Consider the following 25,689-nt stretch of genomic DNA (forward strand, 5'->3'; position numbering starts at 1 on the left):
AAAAAAAATTCTCTAGTAAAATGTGAGAGGTTAATCTTGTGGGTTTTTAAGAATTTTTTTTAAATGTTTATTTAGTTTTGAGAGAGAAAGAGAGTGTGAGTAGAGGAGGGGCAGAGAGAGAGGGAGACACAGAATCTGAAGCAGGCTCCAGGCTCTGAGCTGCACAGAGCCCAACATGGGGCTCAAACCCACCATGACCTGGGCTTAAGCCGGATGCTTAACCGACTGAGCCACCCAGGCGCCCTGAGGTTAATCTTGGGTTTGATGTGCCTCCCTGTTTCCGACTCTTCTAGCGTGTGCAGTGAGGCCCTTGCCTATTTCATCACCGTGAATTCGGAAAGCCATCGGGAGGCCTGGACAAGTCTTCTGTTGTTACTTCTAACAAAAACCCTCAAAATAAACGATGACAAGGTATAAACCAGGAAACTCTAATGTCTCCACTAGGACATAGGTTTGGGTTGGCATTTTACTCAGAATTTCAAGACTGTTTTTCTCAATTCTTCTAAGGATGGTTACATAACTAGCACCATTCTAGATGCATTGGAGAAAAGTTAATTCATGACAGACAGTGATGCTGTGGCCCACTGGGGCTCTTTCTCTCAAAGAAGCCCAGTTGAGAAAGGCTGATGTTGAGACCGTCCACGCGGCTGTGAAACAGCGGCGGTGATTTTCAGCGCGGCTGTGTTGGAAGAGAGGGTGGCGATTGTGAAGCAGTGGTTCAGAGCTGGGAATCTGCTTTGCTAAAATGAAAGTTGACTCCGGTAGCAAAGCTGTCCCCCAAATAATTTGTGTTTGGAGTTAAACGTAATTAAGAGACAGTCTAATTTGCAAATTTCTCACATCAACTTTTTAATAGCAAGAAAAACCACCAGAATCTTGCAAGAAGTTCCAGGGTGAGATGAATACTCTTGGCAAAGTAGTGCCAGAAAAAATAGCTCCCTGTCTAATTCTCTCTCTCCTTCTCTCCCACCTCAAGTTTAAAGCACACGCTTCTATGTACTACCCCTACTTGTGTGAAATCATGCAGTTTGACCTCATCCCTGAGCTCCGAGCGGTCCTGCGCAAGTTCTTCCTGCGGATAGGCGTTGTGTATAAGATCTGGATTCCAGAAGAGCCGTCGCAGCTACCGGGGACACTGTCACCAGTGTGGTAGCCCCGGCCCCGGCGGGCCACTGCTGCAGCTCTGCAGAACGCTCACCATGCCGCCTCTGCCTGGCACATCTCGTGACGGGTCAGGTCTTAGACACGAGGAGTCGGCCTCTGGGAGCTCAGAACGGCCTGGAGGAAGCCGGCCGCTGCGCTGGCCCCATCGGTCCCTGACTAAGACGTTGTGCCGTTTCATTCAAGTGTTGCATACCCAGTTAACACAGTAGGTGGGGAGTCTGTTTCCTCTCCGTCATTCCATTTTACTGATTAAACTGTCAAACCTGTCACTGCACATGTGGTCATTTCCTAGCAGAGTCCCACGATTGGCTGTCCGTGTTTTGTCCGAGGAAGTTGCTCTCCTTGAAAACACTGAACATAGCTGTATAGGTTTGTGATTATTAGAGAGTATGTTAATAAAATTTCTTGTTGTAACGGCTAAGTGCCACCTAAAATATGCTGGATTTTTTGTTGTTGTTTGAGCGTGTTGGAGAATTTTGAGTGTTTTTGTCAGTTGTGAGTCAGCTGTAGTTAAATTAGTTTGGAGAAAGTTAGTGGGGAAAAGGGTTGTTGCTTTTTTTTTTTTTTTTTCTGTTTTGTTAACGTCTGAGTGATTTTTAAATTACTTTATGAAAAGATATTATTGAAAATTTCATTGACAGCAGAGTTTAGTAATTAAGTTAGAAGTAAGAGCTTGCAAGGTTAAAAAACAAAAACAGGTAGTGCCTCCTGGCTCTCCCTTTTTGAGTAACTTGGGGAGAAAACGTCTGTAGGAAAAAGTAAAAAATGTAATGAAGATGATTAGCCTTCCTTTGAAATAAGTATTTGTGGATGGGTATTAAAATTTCCAGAATGCATTGTCCATCTCACACATTGAAACCTAATCTATGAAGTAGTAACAAAAATGAAGTAGTAATTTAACAGAGTTAATTTATATTTGAGTAAACCTTTTATTTTTACCTCAGAACAGCGCGTGTACCAATTGTTAGCGTCCCTGCTGTGCACAGTCCCCGTTAAAGGGCCCTCGAGAGGGACGGTGGCTGTGCGTGACAGGGGTCGTCTGTGAACCTTGAGTCGTTGACCCGGAGTAGGCCTGTGCTGTTGTGGGGCCAGCACAGCTGAACCGTGACCGCGGCAGGAGATGGCCCGTGCCCAAGTGCTTCCGTCAACTTGAGCTCAGGGGCTGCGTTCTTTGGGAAGGGTGGGTCGCAGTACCCCTCACCGCAGTTAGAACGGAGTCCTGACGCGGCAGCTTCTGTAAAGGTTTGCAGTACACAGGCAGGGCCTGACGCCTGCAAGCAGTCTGTTTGGAAGCTGAATTTATTCTGAGTCAGCGAGAAAGAGGACACACGCTTCACTCTGCCCCCTCATCCAGTGCTCACCACAAGCCGCACTCAGCATTAGAAAAAGCGTTACACAGAGTCATTAAAACATTCAGACTTCTACCTATGCCCTCTCGTCCTGTAAATTGGGTTGTATTGATGTCAACTCTGGTGCCTTAGAAGTTAGCAAGTTGGGAAACTATCTAAGATCAGCTATGTTTTCTTTATAGAGAAGGATTTCTGGTGCTTTTGTTTACTAAGAGACCGGTTTCTTCAACGTTTTTTGTTTGTAACAGCCTTGAGAAATGTCTGGTTTGGGCCAGCAGTACTTTTTTTTTTTTTTCCTTTCCCCCAAAGTATTTTAATTTCTCTACCAAAGAAAAAAAGAGCAGGTTTAGGTTTTTATGTTATTCACATACATTAGAGAAGAGGAGCTGTATAATTTAGGAGGAAGGGACCGTGGGAGAGTATCTTACGGTGAATGGAAAATATTAGCACCTTTGACTTGCCTGTCCTGAAATCCATGACATCTGTATGCCGCAGCACGGAACCTGTGTTGTAGACCCATCCCTGGTACTGTAGCCCGTCACGGCCTCCCCAAGTCCGTGCCGTCCATCCGCCTTTGTACTAAAAGTACACACAGGAACGCGCGTGTCCCTTCGTACTTCTGTTTTCTGTACCATATCGCCGCGTTCCCGACTGGAGACTTTTCCTTTCCTTCTGGGGTTCCCGTGTGACGTTGTCTTCATCATCTCTGACTGCATCACCAGTGTCTTCCTGCCTCTCTTTCATTTTTGCCTCCTTTTGCAGAGCAGGAAATGTTTGAGCGCATTTTGTTACATGCTGAAACACTCAGCCTTGGAGTTTTTTTAAACTTTGTCTTTTAAAAGATTGGATTCTCTGAATAAGGCGTTTGAATTGTACCAGCACGGACCTTTTGAAAACAGGGATGTAAAACCATTTGGGGTAGCTTTCTCGTAGGGGGCCCGTGACATACAGAGGAATTCCTTACCTCTACTAATAAGCCATTCAGCCTAAATTCTATTTTGTGAATCAGTCTGTTCTATCTCATGGTAAACGTGGCTTGTGCCACTCAAACACTAGTGAAAAGAGTGCGTATAACTCTGCAGCACCGGGCCAGGACGCCGTTCACAAAGTTAGAGAAGATGGAGCATTTCCAAGGCCTTATTTCTTTCTCAGAATGCTTTAAGTATCGATTATATGTGCTGGGTCTCTAGAGAAGTTTTGTTTGTTATAATACTGCTACTTTGAGCAATTTTGTTTTCTCTTCATTGTCCTTTAGGGCAATCACCAGCTCTGGCATCGTAACAACAAACGGTGGATGGGAAATTTGATTCCTAATCTGCATCTTGAGAGTCAAATACACCTTTTCCCTGTTACTCGTCACGTACAACCAAAGAACTACATTATGGAAATTGTATGATAATATCTGGAAACACAACCTTTTCCTCTGACAGATGACTTTTGTACAACATGCAAAAAAAAACCAAAAAAAAAAAAAACCCTAAACCTTTTTGTTGTTCTTTTGTCATTATGGCTATACATTTCGTAGCCGTCACAGTTCTTGAAGGAACCTGCTGACAGATACAAGTATGAGCACCCCATTCAGATGTCTGCTGTTACGATGCAAACGGATATTGGCTGAGACAGAAGCTAGATCCTTAGTACCACGTTTTCTGAGTTCTGTTTTACCATTTCTGTTAAAGTAGAAATAGCATGAACTCCTGTGAAATCCTGGAGTTTTGCTATCAGCAGCTTTGTAGTTTGAGAAACAAAGAAACCAAAGCTGAATATTTAAAAGAATGATTATATCTGGAAATCCTTGCTCTCAAAGACACTCATCAAAGGTGTAGTTTTTCTCAGTGTTCTAATTTTTAAAAAATTTTATCTTCATATTTGCATCAAATATTTCTTTATGTGCAAAAATGTGTTTTACCTCCTTAAATTGCCTAAAAAGTTAGTTAATAGCTACTTTTGTTTAATCTACACATGATGATTAAGTGCATTTAATATTGGTAATTTAATGAAAAGCATTCCTTGCCCAATGGATGTATACATTTTTGAAAGAATAAGCCGAATTATATAATATGAAATGCTATGTAAAGTTTTCTATGTAAAAATATTATGTATAATACTGTTAAAATCCCATGCTTTAATCAGGTGATAAATCAATAAAGTTTTAAAAAATAGAGCTGTTTTTATTATAGTAATTTATATAAATATATCAATTTATATAAATATATACATTTATATATATCAAGCTATAGTTTTGGGTTCATTTGTAATTATGGCAGCTGTAAGCATGTAGTTCTCAATTGGTGGTAAAATTTGGCCTCAGTAACTAACAAAAATAATTTTTAATGGAGAATATTAACAGTGGGTTTTAATTATTTTAAGTAAGGTTCTCTTCTTACTCCTTCCCTCCCCATGAAAGAGGGGAAAATCCAGTCATGAGAAGATTCTTATTTATCTCTTGAATTCGCTTTAACTCATTAGTTTGAACAGTGGGTTCCCAAGAGAAGACAGAAGTCTCCTTCCTCTTGCTGCCGTTGAGGGGCAAGATTACAAAGGAAGACTCACAGGGTAGCCAACTTGGTCACTGAGTGGGATACAATTCTAAGGTTCACAGAGGTTGCCAACATAGGAGGACATGGCTTTAGTGCTTCTGAATTCAGAATATTCTTTCTAAAATATTCCAAAACTGTAAATGACTATTGTACTTAAAATATTCCCCTGAAATCGACTGATACTTCTGCATCTTTATTAATTGATTGGAGTAAAACTGCGACTCTCTGTGGTCCTACATTTTGGGTGCTTCCAGTAAAGAACAAAAGGAAAAGGTTTCCAAAGCGTCATTATCTCTCCACAGCAGAGGGTGCCTGGGTTTTATCTAGAGCAGTCGTTTTCAACCTGCTGCCAATCACTAGTTTTCAGTTCTGTCCCCAAGAGGCACTCGAGACACTTGGCAATGGCCGGAGACATTTTGGGTTGTCGCAGCAGGAGAGAGGTGGGTAGGATGCTGCTAACCAACCCCCACCGCAAGGAATTACCATCCCCAAGGGCTCTCTCTCTCTCAAATAAACTTTAAATAAATACCAGCCTCAAGGTCTAGCTGGTGCTAAGGTTGAAAAACCCTGAACTAAATCGACTCAGTCTAACAGGGTTTCCTCAGCGTGGTGGTGTAAACCCAAAAGTCCCATCTGTGGCAGACCCTTTCAGCTTTCTTTGGCCTTATTTAAAAAAGTCACTTCTGCTTACCCAGTTTAGAAAGGAGGGCATGCTGAGGTCACTGGTCGAGGAAGGGCCAACTCCACTTTATTTATTTAAAGTGCTACTTATTTAAGCATTTTGAAAGGTAATTTCAGCATTATGTTGCATTTGTAACTGTGCCAACAGACTGGAACATGTTTGAGGCAAAAGTACGTTTTCTTTTTCAAAGGACCAGAGTGGTTCCCTAGAGGTTTTGTTTTTGGTTTTGTTTTCATGTTTACTTATGTATTTATTTAGAGAGAGAGAGGGAATCCCAATTCGGGGCTCGGTCTAATGAACCGTGAGATCATGACCCGAGCCGAAATCAAGAGCTGGATGCTCGGGGCACCTGGGTGGCTCAGTCAGTTAAGTGTCCGACTTCAGCTCAGGTCATGATCTCACAGTTTGTGAGTTCGAACTCCCCACATAGTCGGGCTCTGTGCTGACAGCTCAGAGCCTGGAGCCTGCTTCAGATCCTGTGTCTTCTCTCTCTCTCTCTCTCTCTCTCTCTCTCTCTCTCTCTCTCTCCCTCCCTCCTCCTCCCCTGCTCACGCTCTGTCTCTATCTCTCTCTCTCAAAAAGTAAACATTAAAAAAAAAAAAAAAAGACGCTGACCTGACGGAGCCACCCAGGCACCCCAGTTCCCTGGAATTTTTGCAAAGCTGTGTAATATGCCTGCTGTCCAGTTAAAGAAATCTGCGAAATCGTCCTTGAGTTAGTTATTTGTGTCACATCTTAGGAGTATCCAGCTTAGTGAAGGCAACTACATGCTCAGAGCAAAAGAAGGGGTAGGGATTCCCCAAGGATTCTGGCAAAAATGATTTTAGTATTTTTTTGAAATGTCCGTTTCTAGATGCAAGCCAACCGTCTCTGGTAATCGACTGAAGATTGAGCCTCTGCAGATAATTTATATGTCAATTTTCATCTTTTCCAGAGATTCCCAATCCCTGCGTAAAGCTTCTGTAGCTGCTTCTTCGTTGACCTAAAATTCATCTTGATTTATGTTCAAGAAATACCATGCATTCTGGTAAACTTCTTACCTTGAGTGAATTTGAGCTTAAATAATGGCATATTGATTCTCTTGTCCAGGGTGCTATGGTTTTCTGAGAAGCAGGCAAAAACCAAGCACCATTCTATGGGAGAGGCCAGTGGACAGATCATGGAAGCTGGAATGAAGAACTCTTTGTACGGTAGGATTTGTGCTAACTTTATGCCCCTTTTAGGGCATCAGCAAAAAGAAGACTATCAATGTCACTTCTTAACATTTACTCATGGTTTCCTGCACTCCAGATACAAGTGCTTTGCATACAAGAAGTCCTTTTAATATCGCAACAACTGTATGACATAGCAGTATTAGACCTCCCTTTTGTTTTTTTAAGTTTCTTTATTTATATATTTATTTATATATATATATATTTATATATATATTTATATATATATATTATATTTGTTTTTGTTTTAATGTTTACTTATTTATTTAGAGAGAGAGAGAGAGGGAATCCCAATGCGGGGCTCGGTCTGTGGTGTCAGACTTTGGTCTGATATATATATATATATAAATATATAAATATATATATATATATTTATATATATATATATTTATATTTCTATATTATATATTATATATATCTCTACACCCAACACAGGGCTCGAACCTACAACCCCGGATCTAGTCACATGCTCCACCAGCTGAGCCAGACAGGCACCCCTCACCCATTTTTTTTTAAAAATTTTTTTTTTTTAACATTTATTTATTTTTGAGACAGAGAGAGACAGAGCATGAACAGGGGAGGGGCAGAGAGAGAGGGAGACACAGAATCGGAAGCAGGCTCCAGGCTCTGAGCCATCAGCCCAGAGCCTGACGCGGGGCTCGAACTCACAGACCGCGAGATCATGACCTGAGCCGAAGTCGGACGCTCAACCGACTGAGCCACCCAGGCGTCCCCCCTCACCCATTTTTTAGATGTGGATACTAAGGCCGGGAGAGGCCCGCTGAGGCTGTGTACCTGGATCACACGGTTGGGAAGCAGCCCAACTGGGACAGAGCACACACTTATATGCCAACCACACTGCCTCTTGCTGTCACTGGTTAATCTGAGGGAAGGGGCGGGGCAACCAAGCAGGGTATCCAGCAGAACACAGTCCTGGTCTCTGAAGAGCTTATGTTCCAAAGCCCCTGTTTGTAAATTCATCTGCTTGGATATTGCAAACACCTGAGTTAGAAACAATCTTTACCGGGGGCACCTGGGTGGCCCAGTGGGTTGAGCCTCCGACTGTTGATTTCGGCTCAGGTCATGATCTTGCGGTTTGTGAGTTCAGTCCCTGAGTTAGGCTCTGCGCTGACAGCACAGAAACCTGCTTGAAATTCTCTCTCTCCATCCCTCCCTGCTCACTCACTCACTCTCTCTCAAAAACATATAAATAAAACTTAAAAAAAAAAAAAATCTTTACCAGATCTCTTAGACTAGCCTTCGTAATCAATGTCTGAAAGCACAGTGCAAGTTTTGTACCTGAACTGCCGTTACGTGCACTCTGCCACTAAAATCCGAGTATCTTGTCTTTTGCAAAGGGTTTGGGGAATGATACGTTCTACCCACAGGGCTTATGCTAAGGCAAGCAGGTCTTTCTGAAAGTAGTATGTTCTGTGTTTTCCTTTTAATTTACAGCTTTTCTTGACATTTTTGTAATGTTGTGGATGAACGCCAACTTTCAGACAGCCCACTTAGCCTGTCCACACGTATCTTGATGCCAAGACTCCATTCTTCGTCCCCAGGTATTTTGGGGAGTAACAAACATTCTGTCATCCTACTTAGCCTCCCTAGATTTCTCATGACCTGTTAATGTGTGTCCGTGGCTGGGTGCACCTGTAGTTCTGTTTAATGGTCAGTGGAAATGAAAAAAAAAAAAAAAAGTCTGCATTATTGAAGTTCTGGTTTCTCTTCCATTCTGTGTCACAGACACCAACCCACCACTCATTGGAAAATGGTAAAAAAAAAAAAAAAAAAAAAAATACAATGGATGCATTGAAGTTATATGTAATCGTATAAATGGTGCAACAGTAATAAAGTTAAACAATTAAAGAAAAGACTAGCCTTTTGGGGCTGTACCTTGGACCCTTTCATGCCCACCATGGATATTGTCTCAGAAGCTGCCTTCATTTCTCCATTTAATATTACACACCTCAAAGTCTGTGACAATTAGTGACTTGTTTAGATTTTCACAACTTGCTCTTTCCTCAGTGCCTTTGCCCTTGCTGTCACCTCTGCCTAGAAGGCTTTTTCTGTAGATTGCTCCATGCCTGGTTCCTCCTCCTCCCGGGGTTCAACCCAGTTGCTAACTCCTCGGTTACCTCCACCATGTCTTCAGAACCCACTGCCATCTGCAATGATGTGTTTGAAATCTGTCTCCTCCACTGGAATGTAAGAGTGTGAGGACAGGAACCCTGGCTGTTTTATGACAATCTCACTTGCTAGAACACAGTAACAGATGCAAAGCAGGCACTCGCTAAAGTGTTGGTGAAAGTGCAGGATTTTTTTTGAAGTTAATTTATTTTGAGAGAGAGAGAGAGAGAGAGAGAGAGCGAGCGCACAAGCAGGGAGGGGTAGTGAGAAGGAGAGACAATCCCAAGCAGAGCTGGATGCAGGGGCTCAAACTGATGAACCAAGAGATCATGACCTGAGCCAGATGCTCAACTGACTGAGCAATCCAGGCACCCCAAGGAATTTTTTTCATGGAAATTCTAGAATTCTTACAGGTAACAGTAACAGTAATAACAGTAATAATGATCATTTATTGGATTCTGAGCGTGCCAGGCATTTGCCCTGCACACGTCATCTCCTTAGACTGTCACAACCACTGCCTAAGGTAGGTGTCGTTACCATCATCACGCTCTGCTTTTTATACAAGGGTACCTGGGGCTCAGAGAGGTCAAAGAACTCATCTAAGGCAACACAGCTAGATTCAAAGCCCTGCAGTCTGGCTCTAGAGCCTGCCTCTTAAACGCTGTCCCACACCACCTCTTGGTGCTGGAGAGCCATGAGCTCCTGGCCCCATCCCTCCAGGCACTGCATCCTTGATGCTGTCTTCGGTCTGTCTCCAAGGACGGATCTCACACAGGGAGGACTGTGTTGATGTACAGGGTATAGCAGACATTCAGAAGTAGGTGATGTAGGGCACTGGCCCCCTTCGGCAGAAAGCACAGCACACTGCTGACGTCTGTGGCTCTGGGGCAGACACACAGATGTGGCCTTGCATCCAGTAAGTGTAAATATTTAAAAGTTGGGGTGCCTGGGTGGCTCAGTGGGTTAACCTTCCAGCTTCGGCTTGATCATGAGGTCACGATCTCATGGCTTGTGAGTTCAAGCCCCACGTCCGGCTTTCTGCTGTCAGCACAGAGCCCACTTCACATCCTCTGTCCGCCACCCCCCTCAAAAATAAATAAACATTGGGGCGCCTGGGTGGCGCAGTCGGTTAAGCCTCCGACTTCAGCCAGGTCACGATCTTGCGGTCCGTGAGTTCGAGCCCCGCGTCAGGCTCTGGGCCGATGGCTCGGAGCCTGGAGCCTGTTTCCGATTCTGTGTCTCCCTCTCTCTCTGCCCCTCCCCCGTTCATGCTCTGTCTCTCTCTGTCCCAAAAAAAAAAAAAAAAAAAAAAAAAAACCGTTGAAAAAAAAAAATTAAAAAAAAAAAAAATAAATAAATAAACATTAAAACTAAACTAAACTAATAAATATTTGAAAGTTATATGTCAAGATTGTAAGTGTTCAAAAACACACATTCCATCTTCCTTCCTTGACAAGCAACACCTTTGCAGAACCTGGAAGCCCAGGTTCAAAGATGGAATTCTACAAAAAAAAAAAAAAAAAAAAAAAAAAAAAAAAAAAAAGATGGACTTCTCCGGTTCAGGCTTCCATGTCAGAACACAGCAACATGGGGAGAATCAGCCCTCATCCTGCACCCTTTCTCTTCCCACCCCAGGCCTCAACCTGTACCACGAGGCTTTGAATGTGTGTGCGAGGATACGCAGCTCTGTCCAAACCCCCTGCAAACACATCCGTCCACAAGTCCCACTGCCAGTTTAGGGATGCTCACAGCTGCTGTGTCTCAGCTCTCAGGAGCGACCCAGGCAAGAGGTTTCCACAGACCCTGGAAGAGGGCTTGGGGACTGTCGGTGGAGAATTCCAGGGTCCTGTGTCACCGGAACGAGGTCTGAAAGGAGGTGGTACGGGTTCCGGGTGAGCACACCCACTTGGAGCAGGGCCCCCTCCTCACCTGTGGGAGCTGGGGCAGGACCAGAATGGCACCTTTTAAAGCACAGGGGCCAAGGCAAGCATCCAAAGCCCTGTCCAGGTCTCAAGCGGTACCATCTGGGAAAGGCAGGACTGGGGACAATGGGAGGACATCAAACATACATTGCCGCCCGGTCACAGGATGGGCATAAGACCTAACACTGTTTGGACGGTTGCTGTTTTTCAGGTGCTTCTCCACGGGCCTCACCTATCCTGTCTCTTTCATCCTCCTGCCTACCCTGTGAGGCCAGTTCCTATTACTATCACTACTGTAGAGACTAGACAGTTCAATTACAAGTAACGTGCCCGCTGTCATGCAGATGGCATTAAGTCAAGTCCATGGGTAGTCAAGTCCATGCTCGTAACTAGTGTGACACAAGATCAAAGAAGAGTGACAGTAAAGGGCTGGTAAAAGATGTGTCAAGACATGTTAATTCTAACTCAATGAAGCTGGGGGGATGAAAAGATACGCCAGGAAACTGTTAACCAAAAGAAAGCAAGTCTAATAATATTGATGTCAGACAAGATAGAATTGGAAGAGGAAAGGTCTGAACAGGCCAAAGAGGAATATTGCGCATTGTGAGATGGTCGATAGACTTCAACATGTGGAAGAAATGGCAGGAACCTTATCTGCCTAACAGCTTTACAACATACAACAAAAGACCAGTGAATACACTTTAACAATGACGATGCCAGAATCACGGTGGGAGACCAATAAATGAGCCCCTCAGAGAACATCTGATAAAGCAAAATTAAAAGTAAGGACATAGAGGGGCGCCTGGGTGGCTCAGTCGGTTAAGCGTCCGACTTCAGCTCAGGTCACGATTTCGTGGTCCGCGAGTTCAAGCCCCGCATCGGGCTCTGGGCTGATGGCTCAGAGCCTGGAGCCTGCTTCCGATTCTGTGTCTCCCTCTCTCTCTGCCCTTCCCCCGTTCATGCTCTGTCTCTCTCTGTCTCAAAAATAAATAAACGTTAAAAAAAATTTTTTTTAAAAAGTAAGGACAGAGAACACAATGCAGATTCCCAGGGGAGTCTTCAGGTATCACCCATGGAGGCTGGAGGACACACCAACCTTTTACTGTGCCCCTCACCTGCACGGTTCTTCTCGCGGCTGCAAGGAGCAAAGGGAGTGGGCACCACTAGAGTTGTATCCACAGACACGGGAACCTTGGCACACTTCAGGACTTTCTGCAGAAACTGGCAGAGATGCTGGACGACACAGGACTCCAGCCAGCTGTTAAATCATCAGGATTCTCCTCACCAGGACTGGAAGACAATGTTTGTCCAGGAAAGCAGATACGTATGATTGATTGCTTGTCCTGTTGCTGTAATGGTAAAAATACATCTTTTCCACCAATGTCCCAGTAACTTACATCTTTCTCAGTGGACTTTATTTATATAGGGTATTTCATTCAGCATTCAACAAATGCTTATTTAGCAGGTGTTGTGTGCTAGGTGCTCGGGGGTACAGCTGTAAATAAGATAAATGACGTCCTTTGTTTTAAAGCTTATTTCTTTATTTTAGAGACAGGGAGAGAGAGAGCCCCAAGTGGGCTCCAAGCTGTCAGCACAAAGCCCGATCCAGGGCTTGATCTCACAAACCGTGAGATCATGATCTGAACCAAGATCAAAAATCAGACACTTGGGGTGCCTGGGTGGCTCAGTCGGTTAAGCGTCCAACTTGGGTTCAGGTCATGATCTCACGGTTTGTGGGTTCAAGCCCTGTGTCGGGATCTGCACTGACAGTGCAGAGCCTGCTTGCAATTCTCTCTCTCTCCCTCTCTGTCTCTGCCCCTCCCTGACTTGCACTTTCTCTCTCAAAATAAAATAAATAACCTTAAAAAAAAAAAAAAAAAAAAAAGAGTCTGACACCTAACTGACTGAGACATCCAGGTGCCCCAAGGTACTTTTTTTAATAGAATCCTTAAGCTAATGATGAGGGGAACAATAAACAAAGAGACAATCACAAAGAGTGATAAATGCTATGAAGAAAACAGAAAGATATGAGGCTAGGGTTGCCAGATAAAATTCAGGGCACCTGAGTCGATGTGAATTTCAGATAAACAATGTATAATCTTTTAGTATAAGTACGTCCCATGCAATATTTACACTAAAAAAATCATGCACTGCTTTTCTGAGATTCACATTGAACTGGGTGTCCTGTATTTTGCTTGCTAAATCTGGCAAGCCTAAATGTCGAGTTACTGGGTGTGGACAGTGGGCAATTTCAGACAGGATGGTGACATTTGAGTTGGAATCTGAATGTACAGAGATGAGTCAGTTATTCAGGGGTCTAGAAGAGCATTCCAGGCAGAGGGAAGAGCAGCTACAAACACTCTGAGGTGGGAGAAAGCTTGGATCTTGGAAGAACAAAAAGGAAGGTGAGGTGGCTACATTGAGTGAGGGTGGAGAGGAGGAGGAAGGAAGGTGATGAGGTCAGGCAGGTTGGCAGGGGCCAGATCTTGCAGCGTTTGTGGGCTGTGATAAGAGATGTTGAGCAATTTTACAAAAACTTACATCATTCACTCAAACAGAGCATTTTTTTTTTTTTTACATTTTATCTCAGGAATTGCTTTTACATGTTCATAGGCAGGGTGCTATCAAAGATAAACAAAGCTGGACATTGTTAAAACAGTAAAAACAGATTTTATTCAGTAACTACTGACAGTAGGGGAAAGAGCGGATTCCGACTATGCAGAGGTGATTGGGCATTTTAAAGGAGAATGAGGGAGTGCGGGAGAGAGTGAGGGCACAGGTAAAAACTTACAAAGGGTTGGTCGGTGTAAATGTGATCAGGTTAGCTATGTCTGCTAGCTGGCAATTATCAAGGTTGCAGCCTCCCACAGAGACCAAGAGACCAAGGCCTTACCTTCCTGATGATTATATTTCAAAGGAACGGTTTTCAGGTCATTGAGAAAGACACTCCTAATTGCAACAGATACATATATATCTCAAAGAGACTGAAGAAGAATTCACAATTGTAAGCCCTTCTTAGTAAATGCTCTAAGATGGGGAGCCTGGGTGATTCAGTCGTTTAAGCGATCAACTCTGGATTTCTGCTCTGGTCATGGTCTCATGGTTCATGAGACTGAGCCCCGTGTTGGGCTCTGCACTGGCAGCCCGAAGCCTGCTTGGGATTCTGTCTCCCTCCTTCTCTGCCCCTCCACTGCTCACGCTTTCTCTCTCTCTCAAAATTAATAAACTTAAAAAAAAAAAAGTAAATGTTCTAAGAAAGTGAGGGCCTATCCTTAGGTGCTGGGCTAGAACAAACACAAACAGTAAATTCTCCTGGCAGCATTGAGTTTTCTCAAGCCGTTATGGGGCGGGGGGGGGGGGGGGGGGGGGGGAGAGGGAGACACTGGGGTCATACTAAGGTCATGGCTATATGCTGCTAGAAGCCAAGTTCAAGTTCGGTCATTTCTTGCTGCAGAGGTTTGGACAGAGTCATTACGTGGTGAGAGTTCTGCAATTCTCAGTGCCTATGTAATTCTGTGTTCTTATATTTGTTTCCTTGAATGATAACCAAATATGTGCCTTTCAGTCCCTGGAGGAGCAAACTAGCAATTGCAAGGGATGGGCTCTGAAAGAGCTGGGCCCGCTGGCAGCCAAAACTGAGGGCTGGGATTTCCATAAGTCCTCATTGCTTCCTGTCATTGTCACACTCAATGGATCGTAAGATCCTGCAGGCCCTACCTCTACAGTATCTCCTGAAGCTGTCCACTTGTTTCCATATGCACCATTACTCACCTGAGTCTGGGCATCTCATCTCTCTCCTGGAGGCCTCCAGTCTCCCCTGCTTCAAGCTCTTCCCACCATACAGTCCATTTCCACACAGCAACTGGTGGGCCTTTTAAAATATAGATTTGGGGGGGGCGCCTGGGTGGCTCAGTCGGTTAAGCGTCCGACTCCAGCTCAGGTCATGATCTCGAGGTCCGTGAGTTCGAGCCCCGCGTAGGGCTCTGTGCTGACAGCTCAGAGCCTGGAGCCCGCTTCAGATTCTTTGTCTCCTTCTCTCTCTGCCCCTCCCCCGTTCATGCTCTGTCTCAAAAATAAACAAACTTTAAAATAAAATAAAATAAAATAAAATAAAATAAAATAAAATAAAATAAAATAAAATAAAATAAAATAAAATAAAATAGATTTGGTGGCCATCCTGTAGTGGATGCACATAAGGTACAGTCTAACAAGGCTTATGAGCCCTACATCATCTGGCCCCTGCTGGCTTCTCTACCTCCCGCCTCCTGTTCCTCCACACTTCATTAAGCCCCAGTCTAGTTCACGTCTGATCTTCACACAGCTGTCTCCTTGTTGAAACTCAGGCCAAATGTCACTTGTTCAGAGGCCTTCTCTGACCATCCAATGACCTTCCAAGTCACTGCCTGTCATATCACCCTGTTTTAAATTTTCTTCTCATAGCGCTTATCAAGATCTGAAATTATTTTGTTTATTCCTTCTCTCGCTCTAAAACAGGCGCTCTGCGAGGGGGCAGAAAGTTCTCCGTCTAAGGCTATGGACAGGACTTTGAGCAGTTCGTTCAACAGTTATATAAGACCTACTACGTGCCTCACTGAAGCACTACGTCAGACGAGGTCGCACTCCAGCGGCCCCTGGCCGAACCAGCGTCCATCTGGGGGGGGGGGCGGGGGGGGAAGGATGAGGATTGCGATGCCCGCGGCGGTGATCTAAGCCAAAGGGCATTGTCGCTTGTGACGTCAGCGCAAACACGGAGCGCGTCTCCATTGGTCTTTCGAGTTTGGGTGGGGCCCGAGCGCTCCTGGCCCCGCCCCCCCGCCTCTGCCTCTCTCACGCATGCGCCCGGGCCGCAGCCTCGCCGCCGCGCCATTTTGCCGGGGTTTGAATGTGAGGCGGAGCGGCAGGGGTGGGTAGTGCCGGCCACAGTTCGCGGCTGAGATTCCCTTCTCCGTTCCCGTATCCCCAGGAGGTGAGGCGCGGGGCGTGCACGGCCTGGCAGGGTGGCTTCTTGGGACCCAGCTAGGGGAGGGATGCGGCGCTCCTGACACTTCCGAGCGCTGGGAAGCAAGGACCGCGCCTCTGGGCGAGAGCGGAATGCGGGCCCGTGCTTCGGGAGGCGCCCTCGGGCGAGGTCTTTGCCCGCACCGACGGGTCTCTCTTCACCTCACCTCGCGGCGTCCCGAGGCTCGGGCCCACGCCCGGCGGCCCCAGGGCCTGTGAGGGGCGAGGGCCCCCGAGGCGCGGCCTAACGCGAGCTGCCCGAGCGTCCGCCCCTTCCCCTCCAGCGCCGCGCCGATTGGTCGCGCCGCCGCCGGGCCGCTCGGGAAGGCCGCCTCTCATTGGTCGCGCCTGCGCGTCCGTTCTCGTCGCTCCCGGCCACCCGCAACGTGAGCTGAGTGCCTCGGCGAGGCCTGTCCGGCCGGGCTGCTGGGTGAGGGCCGGCCGCCGCCCAGACCTCCTCTTGCCCCGACTCACTTTCTGATTTGAGAGGGGGGAACTTTAACTTCCCTGAGCTTCAGTCTCCCCGACCGTAACTGAGCATCGTGATCTCACTTTGCTGAGTTAAGGAGTATGTCCTAGTCCGTGCACCTGCCCAGTAATGTAGAGTCCTGCTCTGGGGGGGAAACGCGATAATACGGTAGTTCGGAGCCTGAGCTTTGGAATTGGAAGGCCTGGGTTCGCTCCAGATTTGGCCTCTCGCTAGGAGTGCAATGCAGGGCTAGTCACTTCATCCCTCGGTGTCTCCCATTTCGTTATGCGCAAAGTGGGTTTGAAAACAATCTGCTTGGTAAAGTGGTTGTGAGAATCCACTCGGTTATTACCGTGATTTAGAGAGTCCCACCTAAAGTGACCGTTGTCCGCCTCTTCCACCCGTCTGCTCTTAGCCGCTGTAGCTGTACTGCTGACTTCTGTTTTCTGAAATGTCCCAAGCTCGTGCCCACCGTAAAGCGTGTGGACCTGCCTTTTCGTTTGCTTGAAAATTACCGACCTCTTAGGTTTGCAAGACTGGCTCCCTGTTTCACGCCTCTTAACACCTTCTTTGACCAACTTCTCTGGGGGCTTCTTTCTTTCACCTCTTAAGAGCATTTGTCATTATCTAGAACTACTTAGAGTTGTTCACGGTCTCTCGGCTGCTGGGCTGTGAACTTCAAGAGCAAGGACCTTGCCTGTCTTTGTTGTTGTGTTCCGGTGATGAGTGCTTGCCACGTGGTATTATTCCTTGGAAGCACAGAAGGGGACTTTTACTCTTGGATCCCACCAGCGTTCTTTTCTCATCCCCTCGCCCCCCACCCCCATCCGAAGTTTTTACTTGTGTGTGTGTTTCTCCAGTTTTTTTTTTTTTTTTAAATTTTTTTTTTCAACGTTTTTTATTTATTTTTGGGACAGAGAGAGACAGAGCATGAACGGGGGAGGGGCAGAGAGAGAGGGAGACACAGAATCGGAAACAGGCTCCAGGCTCCAAGCCATCAGCCCAGAGCCCGACGCGGGGCTCGAACTCACGGACCGCGAGATCGTGACCTGGCTGAAGTCGGACGCTTAACCGACTGCGCCACCCAGGCGCCCCATGTTTCTCCAGTTTTTGCATAATTCCCGGGACTCTTAGTTCACCCTGTTCTCGCCACCCCGCCCGCCCCAAGACTCTTCCCCTTCTTTCCATCAATGCAAGGGAATTTTCTCTTCCCATCTGGTTACTTTGATTTCTGCTATTTGGGGGCTGGGACAGAGGTTTCCTACATTTGATCTTATTAGCCAAAAGGCTGAGAAGCGGTGGGCGCAGAGGTTTCCTATACAGGATTGGATGGGTTTGAGAGCACTGCTCTAGCTTTGGAATTAATTTGTTCTTTTATTCATTTAATAACTATAGAGCATCCACTTAATCTCTGGAAAAACAGTGAAGAAATAAACGTGGACAGGGTCCTTTCCCGTGGAGACCTTATATCCTAGTGGGAGAAAGAAACAAGAATACAAATAAATGAATTAGATAGTTTCAGATACTGATAAGTGACAGGTGAAGAAGGTGGCATATGAGCTGAGACCAGCCATGGAAAGGTGAGGGGACAGAGGATTCTAGGCAGAGGATCTAGAAAGTACAAAGGCTCGAGGATAGGAATAGACTTAGAATATTGGAGGAAAATCCAGCATGCTACAGTAGTGTATGAAGAAAGGAGAGGTGTCCGGGGGCCAGATCATGTAGGGCTTTGTAGACAATTGCAGAGTTCGGATTTGATTCGAAATGGTATGTTCCTGTGATTAGAAAGCAGAGGGTGGGTCAAAGTGCCTTGGTATGTTCTTGATGTGTATGTGCCAGATAGTTTTCATTCATTGGAACTCTTTCCCTTTCCCCAGATGTAAGGACTCAGGAATGGTTCTCTAATGTGGAGGAAGTATCTAAGGAAAAGGCACAGATCTTGGATCAGCTTATGTCACAGACGTCTGTGAGATGGCCTTGGAAAGCTTTTATTCCAAGTCTTCATCCATAACTGAGGGCCTGTGGGAGGAGGCTAGACTTAGGTCCAGCCATTCATTCAACAAGAAGGACTTGGAATTTAGATAAGTTTCTCATAATTGAGTTACTGTGGCATATGTGTTTTATTTTTTAACTGAATTGGTAGGGATTTCCAAAGATAGTTCTGTGGAAAAACTAAAGCGCCGCCCCTTTTTTAAAGGCAAAAGAGGGGCGCCTGGGTGGCGCAGTCGGTTAAGCGTCCGACTTCAGCTAGGTCACGATCTCGCGGTCCGTGAGTTCGAGCCCCGCGTCAGGCTCTGGGCTGATGGCTCGGAGCCTGGAGCCTGTTTCTGATTCTGTGTCTCCCTCTCTCTCTGCCCCTCCCCCGTTCATGCTCTGTCTCTCTCTCTGTCCCAAAAATAAATAAAAAAACGTTGAAAAAAAAAAATTTAAAAAAAAAAAAAATAAATAAATAAAGGCAAAAGAATGTATTTCCCATTTTTAGTTTGAATCTTTATTTTAAAATCAGTAACACTTTCTATGTTTACATATTGCTGATATTTTAAAAAGTCAGAGTACTTTCACCCGTGGCCAAATTAGGTAGCTTAATTAGACCTTGATTTTGCCCATGTATGGTGAATACCTATGGAGTATTCTCTAAAATTACCTTATTTGTCATGCTTTCCCAAATCAGGGCTAAGCTCATAATTTGGTTTTATAGACATTATCATTAAGGAGATACAAAAAGGGTTTGTTGATAAATATTTAGTTCCTTAACTAATACTAAATTGTAGAGTCTGTGTAGTATTTTGACTTTCAGGGATTGTTGCATGTATGTTTGTATATCTCCCCTGTCCCCAATGCACACTTTTTTAAAGTTTATTTTATTTTGAGAGAGAGAGTGCATTGGGGAGGGGCACAGAGAGAGAATCCCAAGCAGGCTCTGTGCTGTCAGTTCTGAGCCCAAATCAAGAGTTGGTTGCTCTGCCAATTGAACCACGCAGGTGCCCCCCCCCCCCCCACTTTTTTTTTAACTTACAAATAGTCGTATTTTAGTACCTCAACTTTGTCATTTTAGGATCATTCTATCATGTGGTCTTAGAATCAGTTTTCCCCACCTCTTATTTTTCACAGTCAATTGACCAGAACAAACGTGTGAAATGATAATGCTTTTGATGGAAAAATCAAGGGAATGTAGCTTTTGAAAATAGTATAAGAAATATATATTAGGTATTTATCACTATTGTAAAGCTCTAGGGAGATTGAAATGAACAAAACACAAAGCCCCTACTCTCATGGAACCTAGAGTCTAGGGAAGAGAGAAGCACAGTGAACAAGAAAGCAAAGTAATATGGCCAATAATATTTGGGAATTTGGAGCTTGGAAAAATAGAATAAGGGAATGGAGAGTGACTGATGTGGGTGCTCTTTTAGATAGGATGGTCCAGGAACTTATCTCTGAAAAGAGACAACCTTGGAAAAAGACCTGAGTGAAGTGGGCAGTGAGCCATGCAGCTCTCCAGAGGCAGAGCTGTTCAGGCAGGGAGGACGGCAAGTGCAGAATCCTGAAACAAAAGTATGAACACTGACATAATATGAACAGTAATATAGGATAGATCTCAAATTCACTTTTTTAAAGAATTTATTTCTTTTCTTTTTTTAAATTATTTTTAATGTTTATTTATTTTTGAGAGAGAGAGACACACACACAAAGGATGACACAGGCTCTTCACTGTCAACGCAAAGCTCAATGTGGGGCTCGAACTCACTAACCATGAGATCATGACCTGAGCCGTAAGTCGGACACTTAACCAACTGAGCCACCCAGGAACCCCATTAATTTATTTTTTTAATTTACATTCAAGTTAGTTAGCGTATAGTGCAACAGTGATTTCAGGAGTAGATTCCTTAGTGCCCCTTACCCGTTTAGCCCATCCCCCCACCCACAGCCCCTCCACTAACCCTCTGTTCTCTGTATTTAAGAGTCTCTTATGTTTTGTCCCCCTCTGTTTTTATATTATTTTTGCTTTCCTTCCCTTATGTTCATCTGTTCTGTGTTTTAAAGTCCTCATATGAGTGAAAGCATATGATATTTGTCTTTCTCTAATTTCGCTTAGCATAATACCCTCTAGTTCTATCTACGTAGTTGCAGATGGCAAGATTTCCTTCTTTTTGATTGCCGACTAATGCTCCATTGTATGTATACACACACACCACATCTTCTTTATCCATTCATCTATCAATGGATATTTGGGCTCTTTTCATACTTTGACTATTGTTGATAGTGCTGCCATAAACATGGGGGTGCATGTGTCCCTTCGAAACAGCATACCTGTATCCCTTGGATAAATACCTAGTAGTGCAATTGCTTGTTGTAAGGTAGTTCTATTTTTAATTTTTTGAGGAACCTCCATACTGTTTTCTTTTTTTTTTTAATGTTTATTTATTTTTGAGACAGAGAGAGACAGAGCATGAACGGGGGAGGGTCAGAGAGAGGGAGACACAGAATCCGAAACAGGCTCCAGGCTCTGAGCTGTCAGCACAGAGCCCGACGTGGGGCTCGAACTCACGGACTGCGAGATCATGACCTGAACCGAAGTCAGCCACTTAACCGACTGAGCCACCCAGGCGCCCCTCCATACTGTTTTCCAGAGTGGCTGCACCAGTTTGCATTCCCACCAACAGTGCAAAAGAGATCCTCTTTCTCCACATCCTCACAAGCATCTGTTGTTGCCTCAGTTGTTAATGAGCCATTCTGACAGGTGTGAGGTGGTATCTCATAGTGGTTTTGATTTGTATTTCCCTGATGATGAGTGGTATTGAGCATTTTTTCATGTGTCGATTGGCCATCTGGATGTCTTCTTTGGAGAAGTGTCTATTTATGTTTTTTGCCCATTTCTTCACTGGATTATTTGTTTTTTGGGTGTTGAGTTTGGTAAATTTTTTATAGATTTTGGATAGTAACCCTTTATCTGATGTGTCGTTTTCAAGTATCTCCTCCCATTCCGTCAGTTGCCTTTTAGTTTTGCCGATTGTTTCCTTTGCTGTGTAGAAGCTTTTTATTTTGATGAGGTCCCAATAGTTCGTTTTTGCTTTTGTTTTCCTTGTTGAGTAAGAAGTTGTCATGGCCAAAGTCAAAGAGGTTTTTGTCTGCTTTCTCCTCAAGGATTTTGATGGCTTCTTGTCTTAACATTTAGGTCTTCATCCATTTTGAGTTTATTTTTGTGTATGGTGTCAGAAAGTGGTTCAGGTCCATTTTTCTGCATGTCGCTGTCCAGTTTTCCCAGCACCACTTGCTGAAGAGACATTCTTTATTCCCTTGGATATTCTTTCTTGCTTTGTCAAAGATTAGTTGGCTGTACGTTTGTGGGTCCATTTCTGGGTTCTCTATTCTGTTCCATTGATGTGAGTGTCTGTTTTTGTGCCAGTACCATACTGTCTTGATGATTACAGCTTTGTAATACAACTTGAAGTCTGTCGGATTCACTTCTTCCTTGAAACACTTTTAAGTGAACAGAAATGAATTATGGTGGGTAAGTTGGTCATGTAACTGAATTCCTATGTTGTTGGGGTTCCTTATAACTGATCCTTGAAGAATAGTCTCTAATCCATACCGGGAACTCCTGTTTTAGCTAGTTGACTGACATTGACTCATCCTTTAGTTCATGCAACAAATGCTTACTGAATATCTTCTATGTGCCAGGCAGTGGTAAAAGTCCTGGGCTTACAGAGACAAGACATACAAAGTCCCTGCCCTAAGGAGCTTACAAATAAGGATAGCAGTTACATTAAAGATATTTAAAAAAAGCAAAAAAGCTATTTCAGATGATGTTACTGCTGTTAATAGTGTAGATGATAGTGATGGAAGGCCTTTTTAAGAAGTTGATGGTGGGCTGACAGCTGAATGATGCCCAGTATCAGATTAGAAGGAAGAGCATTATTACAGGCATGGAGAACTGTCTTGGCTGGTTCAAGCAACAGAGGGAAGGCTTTGTGGCTTGAGCACAGAGCCAAAAGGAAGGTAGGTGAGGTTGACAGGTGTCAGATTGCATAAGACTTTGCCATGGTAAAGAGTTTGGATTTTTAATTCAGATAAATTATGAGGAATCTAAGAGATTTTGGTTGTGATATGTACAGTGCTATAGGAACATAATGAAGAAAGTTAGTGAAATGCAAAATTATTGAGGAGTGTATTAAACTCAACAGAATAGATCCAATTAATCTCTAATCCTCCCAACACACACACACAGTTTCTAACATGCTGCCTTGCGTAAATCTCAAAAAGGTAGGACAAATTTGTGTGATAGAGCAAGATGAGTTTTGTTTCGTATTTTTTAAGCTCGTGTATACTGATGTAAATAATTTTGCTTGGCAACAGCCAACTTTCATGATTTCATAACAGATCGAGCATTTCAACACAAAAAAAGAATGGGAAATAAATTGATTAAGTCACATGTTGCAAAGTTTTATATAATGAAGTAGTTCTGTGGCCAAGTAATGAGGGGGAACTCTGGGTTAAACAACATTAACCTGATAACTTACTGCTTCAGTTCCTGAAGACTTTAAGGTGAATCTCCAAAAGGGGATTATAATGTATAGCATTTGCCAAACTATTTTTTTGTAAGATTTTATTTTTAAGGATCTCTTGACCTCACAGCCCTTAGATCAAGAGTCACATGCTCCACTGACTGTGAGCCAGCCAGGCACCCCTACCTTTTCCAAACTTTTGATATAAAACCCAGAAAGGGTGGCCTCTCAAATTGTGTGTATGGTTGAGTAGGACTTAATATTCATGCCATGGAGTGTTTTGTCCTGGGTCAAAAGAAGTGAATAGATTGGTGGGCGAATCTACTAGAACAGTCAGAATATTGGCTTCCCTTATGATAAAAATGTTTCCAGTTTCTAATAAGGAGAATACAGATAGTTTCAAACAAATCATTCTGCTTAGAAGGTTGTGGTTTCTGGCTGTGGAGGTATAAGCTGCACAGGCACAGCATTAACTATAGCCCTTTGTCTGTCTATCTGTCTCCTTTCCTTCCTCCCTCCCTCCCTCCCTTCCTCCTTCTTTCTTCCTTTCTCCCTTCCTCAACATGTCCTTTCTATTGCCATTCCCAGTGCTTCCATTCTAGGTCAGGCTTCTGTCATTATTTCTTCCACCTGAGAGACAAGATAGCCTTGGTAGGAAGAGAGTAGACCTATAGAGTCAGACTGATTTGAATTTGATTTTTTTCTTAAGTTTATTTATTTTGAGACAGAGCAGGAGCGAACAGGGGAGGTGCAGAGAGAGAGAGAGGGAGAGAGAGAATCCCAAGCAGGTTTGCGCTGTCAGCACAGACCCTGACACAGGGCTCAAACTCATGAACCGCAGGATCATGACCTGATCCGAAACCAAGAGCCGATCGCGTAACCAACCAAGCCACCCAGGCGTTCCTGAATCTGATTTTTATTAACTGTGTGTGACTTGGGGCAAGTTAATCTCTCTGAGTCTTCTTGTATGTAAAATGCTTATATGAAATGATATGAAGCATACAAAAACATTTAGCATTGTGCCTGGTTCATAGATTGTGGTTCATAGCATTGTGCCTGGTTCATAGATGTGCCTGATTCATAGATTGTCCCGTTTAAAAAAAAAAAAAGTGTCCTAACAGATCTTCACTTGTTCCCTTCAGCTCCATTCCGGAAACCATTACCAGCCCAAAGTTCATATACTCCACTTTCATTAAGTTTTGACCCATTTCAAAAAAACCGTAGTGGCTTCCTATTGTACATTAAATCATGTAACTCTTCAGCTAAGTCTTAAGGATCTAATAATATGATCTGATCTCAGCCTCCAATTCCACTGTTCCCCAAAGGAGCTATGTAGCTTCCTATCTGTTACTTTGCTCACACTAGTTCTTGTGTTGGATGGGTCTTCATTCTATTTTGCCTTTCCAGTTACATGTATCCTTCAAATTCAACTCAAGACTCAGCCTCTTGGAAATCTTGGCCCACATGGAAATGTAGGCCAAGTGACTCTCTTGTTAACAACCTCCTAACAGTTAAGTTTTTGTGTGACTGATTTGGCACCTCTACTCCAGGGGACAAATGTGTTTCAGGCTCTTTTTGGATGCACATACTGTGGATTATGCAACTTTCTCTATGGGATGTGGGGTAGCACTCTGCAAACACGTTAGTATTTCTTAAGTAAGACATTTTTATACAAAGTAAGATACTTTATTTATAGCCTCAGGCAGTTTGGGCCAGGTTTTGCTGCTAAATGAGTTTGCCACAAACTTAAAAAACAACAACAAAAAAAACCTTTCAGTTTATAGATTTTTGGATTTCAAAACTGCAGGAAAGGGATTAGTTTGTAGCTGGAATCACAGTTGTGTCTTGTCTTCCAACTAATATGTAAGCTCCGTTGAGAGCCTAAATTTAATTACCTGTGACAAGGTCATTTTAAAAAGACAACAAAATTTTATTTACTTACTTTTTAATGTTTATTTACTATTAGAGAGCGCAAGCAGGGGAGGAGAGAGAAAAGGGGACAGGATCTGAAGGGAGCTCTATGCTGATAGCAGAGAGCCCTGTGCAGAGCTAAAACTCACAAACTGAGATCATGACCTGAGCCAAAGTCGGATGCTTAACTGATTGAGCCCCCTAGGTCCCCTTAAAAATGCCATAAGATTTTAATAACTTTCTGATTGTAAGTGTAATACGTACAGGTAGTTCTGTAGGATATCAGGAAAATCTAAAAGAATATGAAGAGAACAAAAATGTCCGGTGTTCATCACATAGACATTTATCACTGTTTACATTTTGGAGTGTATTTTTCTATAGATGGGGGTATGTATACATTTTTTAAAGATTTTAAGTAATCTCTGTACCCAGTGTGAGGCTCGAACTTAAAACCCTGCACCCTGAGATCAAAAGTTGCACACTCTATCAACTGAGCCAGCCAGCCACCCCTAAATTTTTTTTTTACAAATAGTTTGAATTGTGGTGTATTTGACTTTTTTTCCACTTAGCTTAATTACATTTTACAAAAATTATTACATACTTAATTTTTTTCTTCTTTGTTCTAGAAGCTCCAAATTTAGTTGGGTGCATGATTGCCTTGAAAAGGCGACATTTCCTAAGTTCCTGGGAGCTAGTGTGACTTTTTCCCTAAAGCTGTGTCCTGGGATCTACGCAGAAGTGCAGTTTTAAAAAATAACTATTGAAGTATAACTTACTGTGAGTTCATGTGAAGTGTACTTTTTGGTGAGT

General features: G+C 43.9%; 2 protein-coding genes across 3 annotated transcripts in view; both read left to right on the plus strand.

Moving 5' to 3' along the window:
- ARFGEF2 (ARF guanine nucleotide exchange factor 2) overlaps positions 1 to 4,675 on the plus strand; it is a 102,956-nt gene extending 98,281 nt beyond the window's left edge. For both annotated transcript variants that reach the window (XM_078443975.2, XM_078443976.2), the window contains exons 38-39: positions 294 to 411; positions 977 to 4,675. In XM_078443975.2, the coding sequence (XP_078300101.1) occupies positions 294 to 411; positions 977 to 1,153 (295 nt within the window). In that variant the 3' untranslated portion in view covers positions 1,154 to 4,675. The remainder of the gene's footprint in view (positions 1 to 293; positions 412 to 976) is intronic.
- Positions 4,676 to 15,832: 11,157 nt separating this feature from the next.
- CSE1L (chromosome segregation 1 like) overlaps positions 15,833 to 25,689 on the plus strand; it is a 45,620-nt gene continuing 35,763 nt past the window's right edge. Inside the window, exon 1 of the mRNA XM_078443972.2 lies at positions 15,833 to 15,964. The gene's annotated coding sequence lies outside the window, so the exon portion shown is untranslated. The remainder of the gene's footprint in view (positions 15,965 to 25,689) is intronic.

Source organism: Panthera onca, chromosome A3 (assembly GCF_046562875.1).
Source record: "Panthera onca isolate mPanOnc1 chromosome A3, mPanOnc1 haplotype 2, whole genome shotgun sequence".
In the NCBI taxonomy this organism is placed as follows: Eukaryota; Metazoa; Chordata; class Mammalia; order Carnivora; family Felidae; genus Panthera; species Panthera onca.